This window comes from Oncorhynchus masou, chromosome 11 (assembly GCF_036934945.1).
Source record: "Oncorhynchus masou masou isolate Uvic2021 chromosome 11, UVic_Omas_1.1, whole genome shotgun sequence".
Classification (NCBI taxonomy): domain Eukaryota; kingdom Metazoa; phylum Chordata; class Actinopteri; order Salmoniformes; family Salmonidae; genus Oncorhynchus; species Oncorhynchus masou.
Window position 1 is genome coordinate 30,434,806 of NC_088222.1, and position 14,249 is coordinate 30,449,054.

General features: G+C 42.1%; 1 protein-coding gene across 4 annotated transcripts; it reads right to left on the reverse strand.

Moving 5' to 3' along the window:
- Window positions 1-1,062: 1,062 nt before the first annotated feature.
- Window positions 1,063-7,087, reverse strand: LOC135548495 (zinc finger protein 711-like). 4 transcript variants are annotated; one of them, XM_064978171.1, is made up of 8 exons: window positions 6,896-7,086; window positions 5,536-5,626; window positions 4,981-5,430; window positions 3,931-4,089; window positions 3,693-3,830; window positions 3,423-3,557; window positions 3,121-3,264; window positions 1,063-3,019 (listed from the first exon to the last, which is right to left on the reverse strand). In XM_064978171.1, exons 2-8 carry the CDS (start codon window positions 5,612-5,614, stop codon window positions 1,842-1,844), a joined length of 2,283 nt encoding a protein of 760 aa, XP_064834243.1. In that variant the 5' UTR covers window positions 5,615-5,626; window positions 6,896-7,086; the 3' UTR covers window positions 1,063-1,841. The 4 variants fall into 4 exon arrangements, with proteins under 4 accessions (XP_064834243.1, XP_064834242.1, XP_064834244.1 ...); XM_064978170.1 differs by having other exon boundaries at window positions 5,536-5,630; XM_064978172.1 differs by lacking the exon at window positions 6,896-7,086 and adding an exon at window positions 6,111-6,578 and having other exon boundaries at window positions 5,536-5,630.
- Between the last annotated feature and the right edge of the window lie 7,162 nt (window positions 7,088-14,249).

The window sequence follows — 14,249 nt, forward strand, 5'->3', positions numbered from 1 at the left end:
CAGGTGCGGGAAGTGATCGGTTGAAGAGCATGCATTTAGTTTTACTTGCATTTAAGAGCAGTTGGAAACCACAGAAGTTTTATGGCATTGAAGCTCGTCTGGCAGTTAGTTAACAGTGTCCAAAGAAGGGCCAGAAGTATACAGAATGGTGTCGTCTGCTTAGAGGTGGATCAGAGAATCACCAGCAGCAAGAGTGACATCATTGATGCACTCCTGGTGCATCAAAATTCAAGCAGCTCAGCTTTGTTTGATGGCTTGTGACCATCCATCTTCCTCTTGATCACATTCCAGAGGTTTTCAATGGGGTTCAGGTGTGGAGACTGGGCTGGCCATGACAGGGTCTTGAGTTGGTGGTCCTCCATCCACACCTTGATTAACCTGGCTGTGTGGCATGGAGCATTGTCCGGCTGGAAAAACCAATCCTCAGAGTTGGCGAACATAGTCAGAGCAGAAGGAAGCAAGTTTTCTTCCAGGACAACCTTGTTAGGGGCTTGATTCATGCAAATCTGCCAGATTCCAGCTTTGCTGAAGCACCCCTAGATCATCACCGATCCTCCACCAAATTTCACAGTGGGTGCGAGACACTGTGGCTTGTAGGCCTCTCCGGGTCTTACACCCACTGAAATTTGGTGGAGGACCAGTTGTCATTTTCTGCAAATAAATGCTCTAAATGACAATATTTTAATTTGGGAGAAATGTTGTTAATAGTTTATAGAATAAAAGAAAAATATTCATTTTACCCAAACACATACCTATAAAATAGTAAAATCAGAGAAACTGATCATTTTTGTCATGGGGGGGGGGGTTATCTATACCCTTCAAAGATATTTCAAAAAGTACATTTCCACAAATCAGATGTTCAGCATTCTAAACCAATAAACAAAAATCTTGATTTCACCTCTCTAGGTCAATCACGGGATGACTTGATGTCAGTAGGTGCCCATGTAAGATGCAAAGCAGTGTCATCTTAACACAAATCCACCTGTTGCTACATTATTTGTTACTGAATGAATGATGGCAAAAAGTTCATATGAAGAGTGCATAAATGGTTGAGGTGAACAATTTATCAGGAGATGTCTTTATTTACTAAAGGAGCTCCTAACATTTCAGTTGAGACATGAGAATAGATAACACTGATTTTGTCTGATGCATGAGAGACAGTCCTGATGGTGAACATGATGTTGTTGGCTCTGAGCAAAATTATTTTAGTAGTGCACACAAGAGAAAAATTGAAAACCTCTGATTGTCTGACAAGCGATTATTTCAATGCATAATGGACACATACGAGTACAAAGCCGAGTCGTCCACATCCCCTTTCCATCCCTTTGAATACAGAGAAAACTGAACACAGACGACTGTTTACGTTTGCAATTATAACTGGGTCTTTAAAATGCATTATTTTCACAATTTATTGCTAGCAGAAACAGTACTAAAAATCATACAATGACTTGTCAGAGAACAGTTATCCCAAGGTCAAAATGAGAATAGTCAGCAGTCAATCAAACATGGCATTAGTTCAAATCAAATTATCTTAGCACTGATACTGCATATAACAAGTGTTGTGCTATTCAAACAATCCAGGCATGCACATACTACTGAAAAAAATGTGCTTTCAGCAATGTTCTGATTCAGGACTTGCCTGACGAAGTTTGTTTGAATAGCACTCTAGGTTTGAGTACTAATGGTGATGTGAGGATAAGGTTAATAAATAACTAATAAAGTTGTAAGAAAATGTGACAATTGTCATCCTTTACCACATTGAAACCATTGTATTTCCCTGCTCTATAGTGAGTGAGAATAGGATTGTTCTGAATATGGGAAAGGGTGTGTGAAGTGGAACTCTACATTAAAATGTCCTTGTGATGCCGCGCAATGTGCTGGCTCTTTTCAGAGGGCCTACGGAAGCCTTTAGTGCAGTAGTCACAGCGGTGGGGATAGTCCTTGGTGTGGATGGATATGACGTGCCGTTTGAAACCAGAAGCGTCAGAGGAGCTGTACTCACAGTACTGGCACTGGTACACTTTCCGTCCACTGTGGGTCTTCATGTGCTTCTTCAGTTCCAGCTGGTGCCTGAAGCCCCGTCGACAGCGCTTGCACTTGAATGGCAAGTCTTTGGTGTGGACGGACAGGATGTGGCGGCTGAGTATGAACGGGTCCGGCGTCTTGAAGTCACAGTGGCGGCACTGGTGCAGCCTGGCACCTTTGTGAGTCTCTGCATGTTTTTTGAGCTCCGAAGGCCGGTGGAAGCCCTTCTCACACACATCACACTTGTGAGGGAAGTCTTTGGTGTGCACAGAGATAATGTGGCGCTTCAGGTCACTGGAGTTGGTGCTTTTGTGCTCGCAGTGCGGACACTGGTGCGTCTTGTGGCCCTGGAAGATCTCCATGTGTCTCTGCAGCTCCCGCTCGTCAGGAAAGGCCTGGGGGCAGTGCCCACACTTGAAGGGCAGCTCAGCGCCGTGCTTACTCTTTATGTGGGTCTTCAGGTTGGACTGGTCGGCACAGCGGAACTCACAGTGCTGGCAGTGGTAAGGCTTCTCACCTGTGTGGGTCCTCATGTGCTTCTTGAGCTCTGAGGGGTGGCGGAAACCTTTCGCACACTCCACACATACATGGGCAAAGCTCTTGCTGTGCACAGCCAGCAGGTGGCGGTTGAGCAGACCCTGCTCGGCTGTCTCATAGTCACAGTACTTACAGTGGTGCAGCTTGGGTTCCTGGTCACGCAGGATGAGCTTGTTGGAGCTGAGGGGGCTCTCCACACAGTAACGCCGCGTGAACTCAGTGAACTCTGGTACCCTGTCACTCTTCACTATGAGCTTGTGGCCCTCCAGGTGGTTGTGGAAGTTGACCTTCTTGTTGGTGGTAAAGTCACAGTCTGTGCACTGGTACTTCTTCTTGAACATGTGGTCCGGGTGGTTCTTCATGTGGATTTTCAGGAAGCCTCGTGATCTGAACTTTTTCCCGCAGATGTGACAGGGGTACACAGTCAGAGGTTGGCCATCTGGACCAATGATCACAGCTGGGGAAAAGAGTGGAAGAAAAAGACCAGGCAGTGTTAGGACTACAGCTAAAAACGAATATTATAAAATTGTATGGTTTAATGAACATAGAACCCCATACCTGTCTGACACTGACGTGTCTCTCCCTTCTTCTTTTTCTTGATATTCTGTTTGAGAGCTCTACTTGTACTCAGGCTGTCGCTGATCTTCAGGTAATGTGTACCTGTGTTGTTCTTGTTCTCCAGCCTGGAGTCCAGACTGTTACCTAGAGAAAATTATTTTGAGCCTATGTCATATACCACATCCACCAATTCAACACTCAAAAATCATGATGTGAACAAAATCGAAATGTAAGGCTAAATGGAGAATTCTATCTTACAGCATACTGAATGCATGCCTATGAAGGAAAGGAGTCAGCTTTACCATAAGCTGCAGCCCAGGCTATGGTGCCAAAGTTCTTATTATGGCTGGAGTCTTCCAGGGAGTCCTGAATGGCAGGGGCATCCTCCTCTCCCACTATCACCTCCATGTACACCTCATTTGCCATCTCAGCACAGTCTGCTCAGAGACAAGCAAAACGTAGTCATTATATTTAATACTACAACCACTTATTGGGACAAAAAGAATAAGACAGATATATGATCTGATGTGTATAAGGGATTGGAGGAAGTGCTGGTAATTCAGGGGACTCACTGATCTCTGAATCCTCCTGGGAAGGGTCTTTCACTGCCATGTAGACCATCTTCTCTCGAGACAGCTTGCCAATGCCCCCAGTCTCCAGCACTGTGTGACCGTTGTGGAAGTCACTCTCAGCTACAATCTCTGTGCCACCTGCACTCACAGTAAACGTCTGAAGTCAGGAAAACTAAACAGAGGTGTGCCTTTCAAATAAGTCGTAACTTTCAGAAAGCCAAATAATAGCAGTCCTCGCCTATGTTAACATCATCATCAGCCTCTGCCTTGAAGATGTAGACTTTGATGCACTCAGAGTCGTAGTCGCCCTCTTTGGAGCCATCCTCCTCAGGCATCACCTCAGAACCCATCTTAAGGGGCGTGTCCTCCATGTCCAACTTCTCCTCAACATCATCCACTGCACAAACAGCACAATTATTGTTCACTCCCCTGTGTATTTATTTCGACAGTGAAGCTAAAACTTATAATTTGGCTCTATAATATAGCATTTTGGATTTGAGATCAAATGTTTCATATGAGGCGACAGTACAGAATGTGACCTTTTATTTGAAGGTATTTTCATACATATCTGTTTTACCTTTTACAAATGAATGCACTTTATGTATCTAGTCACCCCATTTGAAGGTGTCTAAAGTATTTGGGCAAATTCACTTATCGTGTATTCAAGTTAGTCTTAAGTTTAGAGTTTTGGTCCAATATTCCTAGCACACAATGAGCATGGCAAGCTTGTTGGATGCATTTGCAGTTTGTTTTGGTTGTGTTTCAGATTATGTTGTTCCCAATAGAAATTCATGGTAAATAATGCATCCAACTGCAAATGCATCCAACAAGTTTGTAGAGTCACAAGCTTAATGTAGTCATTGCGTGCTAGGAATATGGGACCAAATACTAAACTTTAGACTAAATGGAATACACTATAAGTGAATTTGTCCAAATACTTAGCACACCTTCAAATGGACTAGATACATAAAGTGTGTTCATTTGTAAATGGTAAAACAGATATGTATGAAAATACCTTCAAATAAAAGGTGACATTCTGTTCTTTCGCGTCATAAAACATTTGATCTCAAATCCAAAATGCTGGAGTATAGAGATAACTTAATTGTTTAAGCTTCACTGTCCAAATAAATATGTAGGGGTGTGTACATTCTCTGATTCATCCTATTGAAGGCAATTATTCTGTCAGTTTTGGACCAAATCAAATCAAATTGTATTTGTCACATGCGCCGAATACAACCTTACCATGAAATGCTAGTAGTTCTAAGAACAGAAGATGTATGCGACTTACAGGAGATCACCAGGTAGTCCTCAGAGACACTCCCCCCATCCTCATCGTCCTGCTCATCGATGGTGACTGCAGAGTCTTCCATCTCCTCCACATATGTCTCTGAGTTGCAGTTAGAGACCATGATCTCCTCCTCAGTGACCATCTCAAACACCCGGTCAGGAACACTGTCTGATTCCTCTATGAGCTCTGCTGTCAGCACATGTTGATGGTGGTCTGAGTCCAGCACCTCATCGATGGCCACCTCGGCCCCCAGGACCGACTCAGTCATGATCATGCCGTCAGGGTCGTCACTGCAGCAGATGTCTGGCCCCTCTACAACCTCTGAGCCCAGGTCATGCTCAAATGTGATGCCCTCCTCATCAGTCACCACATCTGACACCAGCACCGCCTCTGGCACAGACACCACAATGTGGTCACCGTCGATGTGGGCCATGCCACCCATACCTGCCACTGGGGAAGTCAGGAGGAACTGTTAGACTCATCTTATCAGATCGAACATACACAGACACAGTCAAATGAACAAAAGGCCATGGAGTATTGATAGAGATGACATACCAAAATCCTGCATTATCATTGTGTGTTGCATCTTTGAGTTCTGCATCTGAAAGTTCAAGACCCCTCCACCACGGTCCATTCTATTTGTATCCTGTCTGGTCCAAACACAAAAGAGGAGAGGATTAAGTTGATCTCATTTTATTCATTCAATCAGGACCTCTTGTAAATGCATAGATCAATACAAATGTGTCAACACATTTGATTCAATTAAATAATCAACAGACTGATCTTCATCAATACTGAATAAACATTGACATAAAAACTACTAAATGTTAAGACTGAAAGATTAAAAACACATTGCATTTCAGCATTCACATTTGATGCTGAGCTCTCAAACCATCAGTGAAGTGTTATGCTTTTTGTTGTTGTCATCAGCAAGGGAGGAGACACTTGAAATAGATAACAGGAAAACACATAGCTGATAAATCAGTTTCCATTATATTATCTATCCTGAAAAATAATTGTTTTGTGGAAATAAAGCAGACAGCTATAATGCTTGATTAGGTTAGGAGAATGTCAGGTTTGGAGAATTAGGTTAATGTTAGGAAAAGGGTTAGCTACAATGCTCTCCTAACCTGCTAGGAAACGTCCCTTCCGGTTGTAGCTGTACTGCATCTAGTCACAGCCGCGTAAATTATCCTACCTGGGTGGAATACCGTTATGACAGGAAGTTACTTTTTCGTAGCAGGTTAGGATCATTAACGTTGCAGGTTTAGGATAATGAGGTTAAGGTTAGGAAAAGGGTTAGCTAAAATGCTCTCCTAGCCTGCCACGAAAAGTCACTTCCGGTCGTAGTTGTACTCCATCTAGTTACAACCCACTGACAAGACAGCAGAGAGCGCCCAGACGCAATAAATATGGCGGCTTCTGTTTACATTGTGGGCACACAACCCCGCCAACAATGACGTATAGCGCGAGCGCACAGGTGACTGTAGCAAAAATAATGAATACACATGAATAATATGCTAAATGATATTTAAGCATACGTCGAATCTATGATTTTGTTTCAGGACTCCAACAAGTGTGCAATACTGATGCTTTGCAAATGTTTTTCTGTTCTGTGCTAAATTAGCGAGCTAACTAGTTAGCAATAGCATTCCCAGCAATTGTAATCAATATTATTAGTAAAATAAACGCAGTAACCCCACAACTGTGTATATACTTTAGAAAGTGTGCACTGATAGAAAACACAAATGAACATTGGCTTGCAAAAGTCACGATATATTTCCGAGCTAGCTATTCCGTTAATTAACTTGGCTAGCTAGCCACCATTGTTACTTTTTTCGACTGGGGTGGAGGCCCGTAGGCCTTCGTGACAAGGCCCCGTTGTCATATTGCATTAAACGTAATACATACTTACCAAACCAAGTCACTGGTGTCTTTTTTAAATGACACTTTTCGGGTTCAAACAGTCTTTCCGTAGTCTCCTTGTTAAATTAGGTTATATTTCTCATGGTGCAAATGAGAGGCCTGTACAACATTCTAGATCCTTAAGGCTGTTTTCAGGCCTGGACCAATCACGTAGCTCCCTGATAGCTCGGAAGGGTGGGGGCGGTGGGGGAGTAGACTGCGCTCAGTCTTCAATATTTTATTCCAAAACTGCTGGTCCCTGTCTCTACAACTAGACATACGTCATGTAACTATTGTAAAGTTTAGAAATCTTAAACATGTCTGTATGTACGAACTAATAGGTGGAAGTGCAGTGTATACCACAACTGCTCACTCACTTTGCAACAAATTGCTATGACTATCTGAAGTTAGAGCCCCTAGGCCCAATACTGTAACTGTCCTCTAAGTGTTAAATTCTGAGTTTTCAACTGAAACGTAGTATAAATTGTTACAATTTTTGTCACATGCACAGAATAAAGAATGTGTAAAACAGTACATAACTTGTGAGCTCTTTTCCTATAATGCACAATAGATATAGTAAAATAGATAAGAAATAAAACAAGTGAAATGGAGAGAAGAAAAAAATGAAACACATGAATGCAGATATATACAGATTTATATACAGGTCGTGCAGTACCATTATTTCAATGTGCAGAGGTACTGGAATGATTGAGGAAGACATTTACATGTCAACCAGTGTAAAAGTAGTATGCAGAAAATGATGTTTTTTTTATGACTGAGGCCCGTTTGATACTTATGTTAAAAATGATATACTGTATCGGTTCTAAGTATGTGGATTTGTGTGTCAAATCAAAACATTTGAATAATTTAAGTTGTATTTGTGCAGCACCTTGCATGTATAACTGAGAAAGGAGGGGTGTCCAGTTCCAGTGGAAGGGTTGTGAAGCCACACTAAATAAATCAGTACTGTATGACAACTCAAATGAAATGTACAGAAATCAAACCTACTGTTTAATGTACTTTAATACATGAAGTGAAAATATTTTAAGTGAGAGTTTGTTACAGATTACTAAGGAATGTTGAGTACACCGTTTTGCCTACGTACATTGGCAGGCTGCCCCATTCTGTCCCAAATCAGGGTAGTGGATCTCTCAGGGGAGGCATAGACACGACCATGACTTGACAGGTACTCTCCAACTGAGAGGGCCTTACTGGGACAGGGGTTCCTCAAACCAGCGGGGCTAAGGGACTGGGGTCTCTGCAGCCCTCTGATGGAAGAGGCCTGAAATGATTCTCTCAGGGACTGGCGTACTGCTCCAGTCGCAGGGTCACTGGAGCTCAGGGTTTTGGCAGGGACAAATGAAGATTGGCCACCACTCCTAAGCTTGACTGAAGACGCACCTACTGTAGGAGGTAATAATACGTTTGGAAATATTATGGCCTACACATGTGTATGAAATAAAACCAAGTACAAAATTCAGTTCCTATGGATTTCTATACACTTGCTTCGATGCAATCAAATTTTATTGGTTGTGTATACATATTTTGCAGATGTTATCGCAGGTGCAGTGAAATGCTTCAGTTTCTAGCTCCAACAGTGCAGTAATACTTAATACACACAAATCCCAAAAATATCAGAATAAACAATGTCATAGTCCGGAATATAAATAGATATGTACATGATGGTGTGTATAGACATTATGGTTTAGTATATGCTCTCCCTACTAAAATACTAACCCACCAGGTGGAGACCTGGTTCAACCTGCGATAGGGGTCAGGCGGGAGGTGGGGTGGTTCGTGGGGAGCTGGCCATTAGCCTCCAGGATGCGGCTGTTCCTGACTGCCTGGAGGGAGTGGAGGCTGGTGCAAGTAGGTGGTAAATTCACGTTGGGCATGCTGCTTTTCAGCTCCTCTACAACAACAACCTACATCTGGGTCAACTCCCATTTCACATATACAATTGGTCAAACACACAGCAGATCATGTTAAACTGGTAGTGTCGATTTGTTTTTGTTTTCAAGTAAAAGTCAATATGTGGATTTGTGTGGCAAATTGGATTTTCTATTCAGGTGCTCTTTTTACCTATGCTCCTTGCGAGTTTGAGCAGCTTAGATTGAGTGGTGGCCTGACTGGGAGGCCTTGGCTGCTGTGACCAGGCTGGGCTATGGATCTGGATGACTGGCCCAATGGGGAGGGCCAGTAGTGGGGCAGCTGGCTGGGAGGAGGTGTGTATGCGACTGTGTCCTCCAAACTATACTTTTCGAACTCCAGATCACTATCCATAATTACAAGGTGACAGCATGGCTGTACCAACACTCCTGAATGGTGTGGCAGCAGCAGGGATGGAGGAATAGTCCTGTCTTAAACCTTGGGAGAAGAAAAACACTGTCAAACACCCTCTTCACAAGTAAAGTAATTATGTATAGTATGTGGGTCATTTTTGGGCTCAAGTAATATTTCAGTCCCTCTGACTTTTTATAGAGAATTGGGTCACCAAAATCATATGTTAAAATATTTTGTATATACATTGAAATGTCCAATATAATGAATTGAAATAAATATAGCATTAATTTAAACTTTATTATTAAAAAAAATCATATTTTTTAACTGACACTGAGAATTGTGTCATGTCCCCCAGGCATTTCACTTAAATTCTACTTGGGAAATGTATGTTAAAATGTGCACATAATTAATAACTTTTGCCATTAATGCAAACATATATTTGTGTTCTTTTGTTGAGAAAGTATTTTTTATTAGCCTCCAATAAATAATGAAACATGTTCAATTTGGTGTAAATAATGCAAATGTGCAATATGTGCCATGTAAAAAGCTGTTTAAGTTCCTTGCTCAGAACATATGAAAGCTGGTGGTTCCTTTTAACATGAGTCTTCAATATTCCCAGGTAAGAAGTTTTAGGTTGTAGTTATTATAGGAATTATAGGACTATTTCTCTCTATACCAGTTGTATTTCATATACCTTTGACTATTGGATGTTCTTATAGGCACTTTAGTATTGCCAGTGTAACAGTATAGCTTCCATCCCTCTCCTAGCCGCTACCCGGGCTCGAACCAGGAACACATCGACAACAGCCACCCTTGAAGCAGCGTTACCCATGCAGAGCAAGGGGAACAACTACTCCAAGTCTCAGAGCGAGTGACGTTTGAAACGCTATTAGCGTGCACCCCGCTAACTAATTGATTATATGCAACGCAGGACACGCTAGATAAACTAGTAATATCATCAACCATATGTAGTTATAACTAGTGATTATGATTGATTGTTTGTTTTTTATAAGATAAGTTTAATGCTAGCTAGCAACTTACCTTGGCTTCTTACTGCATTGGCGTAACAGGCTGGCTCCTCGTGAGGCAGGTGGTTAGAGCGTTGGACTAGTTAACCGTAAGGTTGCAATATTGAATCCCTGAGCTGACAAGGTAAAAATCTGTCATTCTGCCACCGAACATAGCAGTTAACCCACCGTTCCTGGGCCGTCATTGAAAAAAAGAATGTGTTCTTAACTGACTTGCCTTGTTAAATAAAGTTGTAAAAAATATATTTTAAAAAGGCAAAATCGGTGCCCAAAAATACCGATTTCCGATTGAAATCGTCCCCAATTAATCGGCCATTCCGATTAATCGGTAGACCTCTAGTCTCTAGAGAGTTGAAAACAGCAGGTCTGGGGCAGGTAGCACGTCCAGTGAACAGGTCAGGGTTCCATAGCCGCAGGCAGAACAGTTGAAACTGGAGCAGCAGCAAGGCCAGGTGGACTGGAGAACAGCAAGGAGTCATAATGCCAGGTAGTCCTGAGGCATGGTCCTAGGGCTCAGGTCCCCCGAGAGAGAGAAAGACAGAAAGAGAGAGAGAAATAGAGAGCATACTTAAATTCACACAGGACACCAGATAAGACAGGAGAAATACTCCAGATATAACAGACTGACCCTAGCCCCCCGACACAAACTACTGCAGCATAAATACTGGAGGCTGAGACAGGAGGGTTCAGGAGACACTGTGGCCCCATCTGATGATACCCCCGGACAGGGCCAAACAGGCAGGATATAACCCCACCCACTTTGCCAAAGCACAGCCCCCACACCACTAGAGGGATATCTTCAACCACCAACTTACATTTTCAACAACCAACTTACCATCCTGTGACAAGGCCGAGTATAGCCCACAAAGATCTTCGCCACGGCACAACCCAAGGGGGGCGCCAACCCAGACAGGAAGACCACGTCAGTGACTCAACCCACTCAAGTGACGCACCCCTCCTAGGGACGGCATGGAAGAGCACCAGTAAGCCAGTGACTCAGCCTCTGTAATAGGGTTAGAGGCAGAGAATCTCAGTGGAGAGAGAGGAATCGGCCAGGAAGAGACAGCAAGGGCGGTTCGTTGCTCCAGTGCCTTTCCGTTCACCTTCACACTCCTGGGCCAGACTACACTCAATCATAGGACCTACTAAAGAGATGAGTCTTCAATAAAGACTTTAAAGTTGAGATCGAGTCTGCGTCTCTCACATGGGTAGGCAGACCATTCCATAAAAATGTAGCTCTATAGGAGAAAGTCTTGCCTCCAGATGTTTGCTTAGAAATTCTAGGGACAATTAGGGGGCCTGCGTCTTGTGACCGTAGCGTACGTGTAGGTATGTACGTAGGTATGTACGGCAGGACCAAATCGGAAAGATAAGTAGGAGCAAGCCCATGTAATGCTTTGTAGGTTAGCAGTAAAACCTTGAAATCAGCCCTTGCCTTAACAGGAAGCCAGTGTAGAGAGGCTAGCACTGGAGTAATTGTTAGGAATTTTATGAATAAATGACTAAACAATATCCCCATTTTAAATAGAACTGTAACTAAGTAAACTTATACTCTGTTGTATTATATCTGATTAACAATATGAGTTCATAAGTGAGGGATTGTGGAGCCTGAAACAGGGGGTAATTACATTTAAATAAATACCATTCCAGCCAGGTTGGAGGGATGAGGAGTGTTTTTTTTAAGTAAGCAGAAAAGGTCTTTAACCTATGGTTTAACCGACGAAACCGATGTAAAACCTTGAAATCAGCCCTTGCCTTAACAGGAAGCCAGTGTGGGGAGGCTACCACTGGAGTAATATGATCAAAGTTTTTGGTTCTAGTCAGGATTCTAGCAGATGTATTTAGCACTAACTGAAGTTTATTTAGTGCTTTATCCTGGTAGCCGGAAAGTAGAGCATTGCAGTAGTCTAACCTAGAAGTAACAAAAGTATGGATTAATTGTTCTGCATAATTTCTGGGTAGAAAATTAGATTTTTGCAATGTTACGTAGATGGAAAAAAGCTGTCCTTGAAACAGTTTTGATATGTTCGTCAAAAGAGAGATCAGGGTCCAGAGTAACGCAGAGGTCCTTCAGTTTTATTTGAGACTGTACAACCATCATGATTGATTTTCAGAATCAACAGAAGTGTCTTACCAACCGTTCCACAGGTGCATGTTCATTAATTGTTTATGGTTCATTGAACAAGCATGGGAAACCCTTTACAACGAAAATCTGTGAAGTTATTTGGATTTTTACAAATTAGACAGGGTCCTTAAAACGGGACGTTTCTTTTTTGCAGAGAAAAACACAGTTGAAGACGGAAGTTTACATACACCTTAGCCAAATACATTTCAACTCAGTTTTTCACAATTCCTGACATGTTATCCCAGTAAAAATGCCCTGTCTTAGGTCAGTTAGGATCACCACTTTATTTTAAGAATCTGAAATATCATAATAAGAGAGAATGATTTATTTCAGCTTTTATTTCTTTCATCACATTCCCAGTGGGTCAGAGGTTTACATACACTTAATTAGTATTTGGTAGCATTGCCTTTATATTGTTTAACTTAGGTCAAAGGTTTTAAGTAGCCTTCCAAAGCTTCCCACAATAAATTGTGTGAATTGCGGCTTATTCCTCCTGACAGAGCTGGTGTAACTGAGTCAGGGATTGAGGTCAGGGCTTTGTGATTGCCACTCCAATACCTTGACTTTGTTGTCCTTAAACCATTTTGCCACAACTTTGGAAGTATGCTTGGGGTCATTGTCCATTTGGAAGACCCATTTGTGATCAAGCTTTAACTTCCTGACTGATGTCTTGAGATGTTGCATCAATATATCCACATCATTTTCCTACCTCATGATGCCATCTATATTGTGAAGTGCACCAGTCTCTCTTGCAGCAAAGCACCCCCACAACATCATCCTGCCACTCCTGTGCTTCACGGTTGGGATGGTGTTCTTCAGCTTACAAGCGTCCCCCTTTTTCCTCCAAACATAACAATGGTCATTATGGCCAAACAGTTCTATTTTTGTTTCATCAGACCAGAGGACATTTCTCCCCCCAAAAAATCACGATCTTTGTCCCTATGTGCAGTTGCAAACCGTCATCTGGCTTTATGGTGGTTTTGGAGCAGTGGCTTCTTCCTTCTTGAGCAGTATGACAGCTGCGTGGTCCCATGGTGTTTATACTTGCGTACTATTGCTTGTACAGATGAACGTAGTACTTTCAGGCATTTGAAAATTGCTCCCAGGGATGAATCAGACTTCTGGGATGTCCCCAATATTGTTTGAGGTCTTGGCTGATTTCCCCATGATGTCAAGCAAAGAGGCACTGAGTTTGAAGGTAGGCCTTGAAATACATCCACAGGTACACCTCCAATTGACTCAAATTATGTCAATTAGCCTATCAGAAGCTTCTAAAGCCATAGCATCCTTTTTCTGTAATTTTCCAAGAGGTAAAAAAGAAGAAAAAATGCAGTCATCTTAGTGTATGTAAACTTCTGACCCACTGGAATTGTGAAATAATCTGTCTGTAAACAATTGTTGGAAAACTACTTGGGTCATGCAAAAAGTAGATATCCTAACCAACTTGCCAAAACTGTAGTTTGATAACAAGAAATTTGTGGAGTGGTTGGAAAAATTAATTTTAAATGACGCCAACATAACTGTATGTAAACTTCGGACTTCAACTGTAATTATATACACACACATTCTCCTATTCTAAGAAATTGCTAGCTACACGTTTTAAATGTATAACAATCAAATATATGGCACCATTAGTAAAAGTGTTTGTTTGATAGCCATTATGATACTCCTCACCACACAAGACCAGTTGATAACGGTAGACAACCGGAGTCAGCCAAACGCCAAAGTCCTTCCCCCCCTCCCCCTTACAGATGGTTCCATGTGTGTGTGTGATGCATCTACCCCAAAATAAATGGTTTATTACAGCTAAGGAATATAATGCATACATATAAAAACAGCAACCTTAGACTGATCTCTGCTGACTGACAAGTTCCCCAATCATAGTTTCACTTTGAATTGCATAGATAAAAAACAAATAATGAAAACGA

Coding starts and splice junctions, on each gene's coding strand:
- LOC135548495 (XM_064978171.1), bottom strand. CDS start 5,614: ATGGACCGTGGTGGAGGGGTCTTGAACTTTCAGATGCAGAACTCAAAG. Junction 4,090..4,980: donor GGACTACCTGGTGATCTCCT/GTAAGTCGCATA, acceptor CTGTTTGTGCAG/TGGATGATGTTGAGGAGAAG. Junction 3,265..3,422: donor AGCCTGGGCTGCAGCTTATG/GTAAAGCTGACT, acceptor AATTTTCTCTAG/GTAACAGTCTGGACTCCAGG.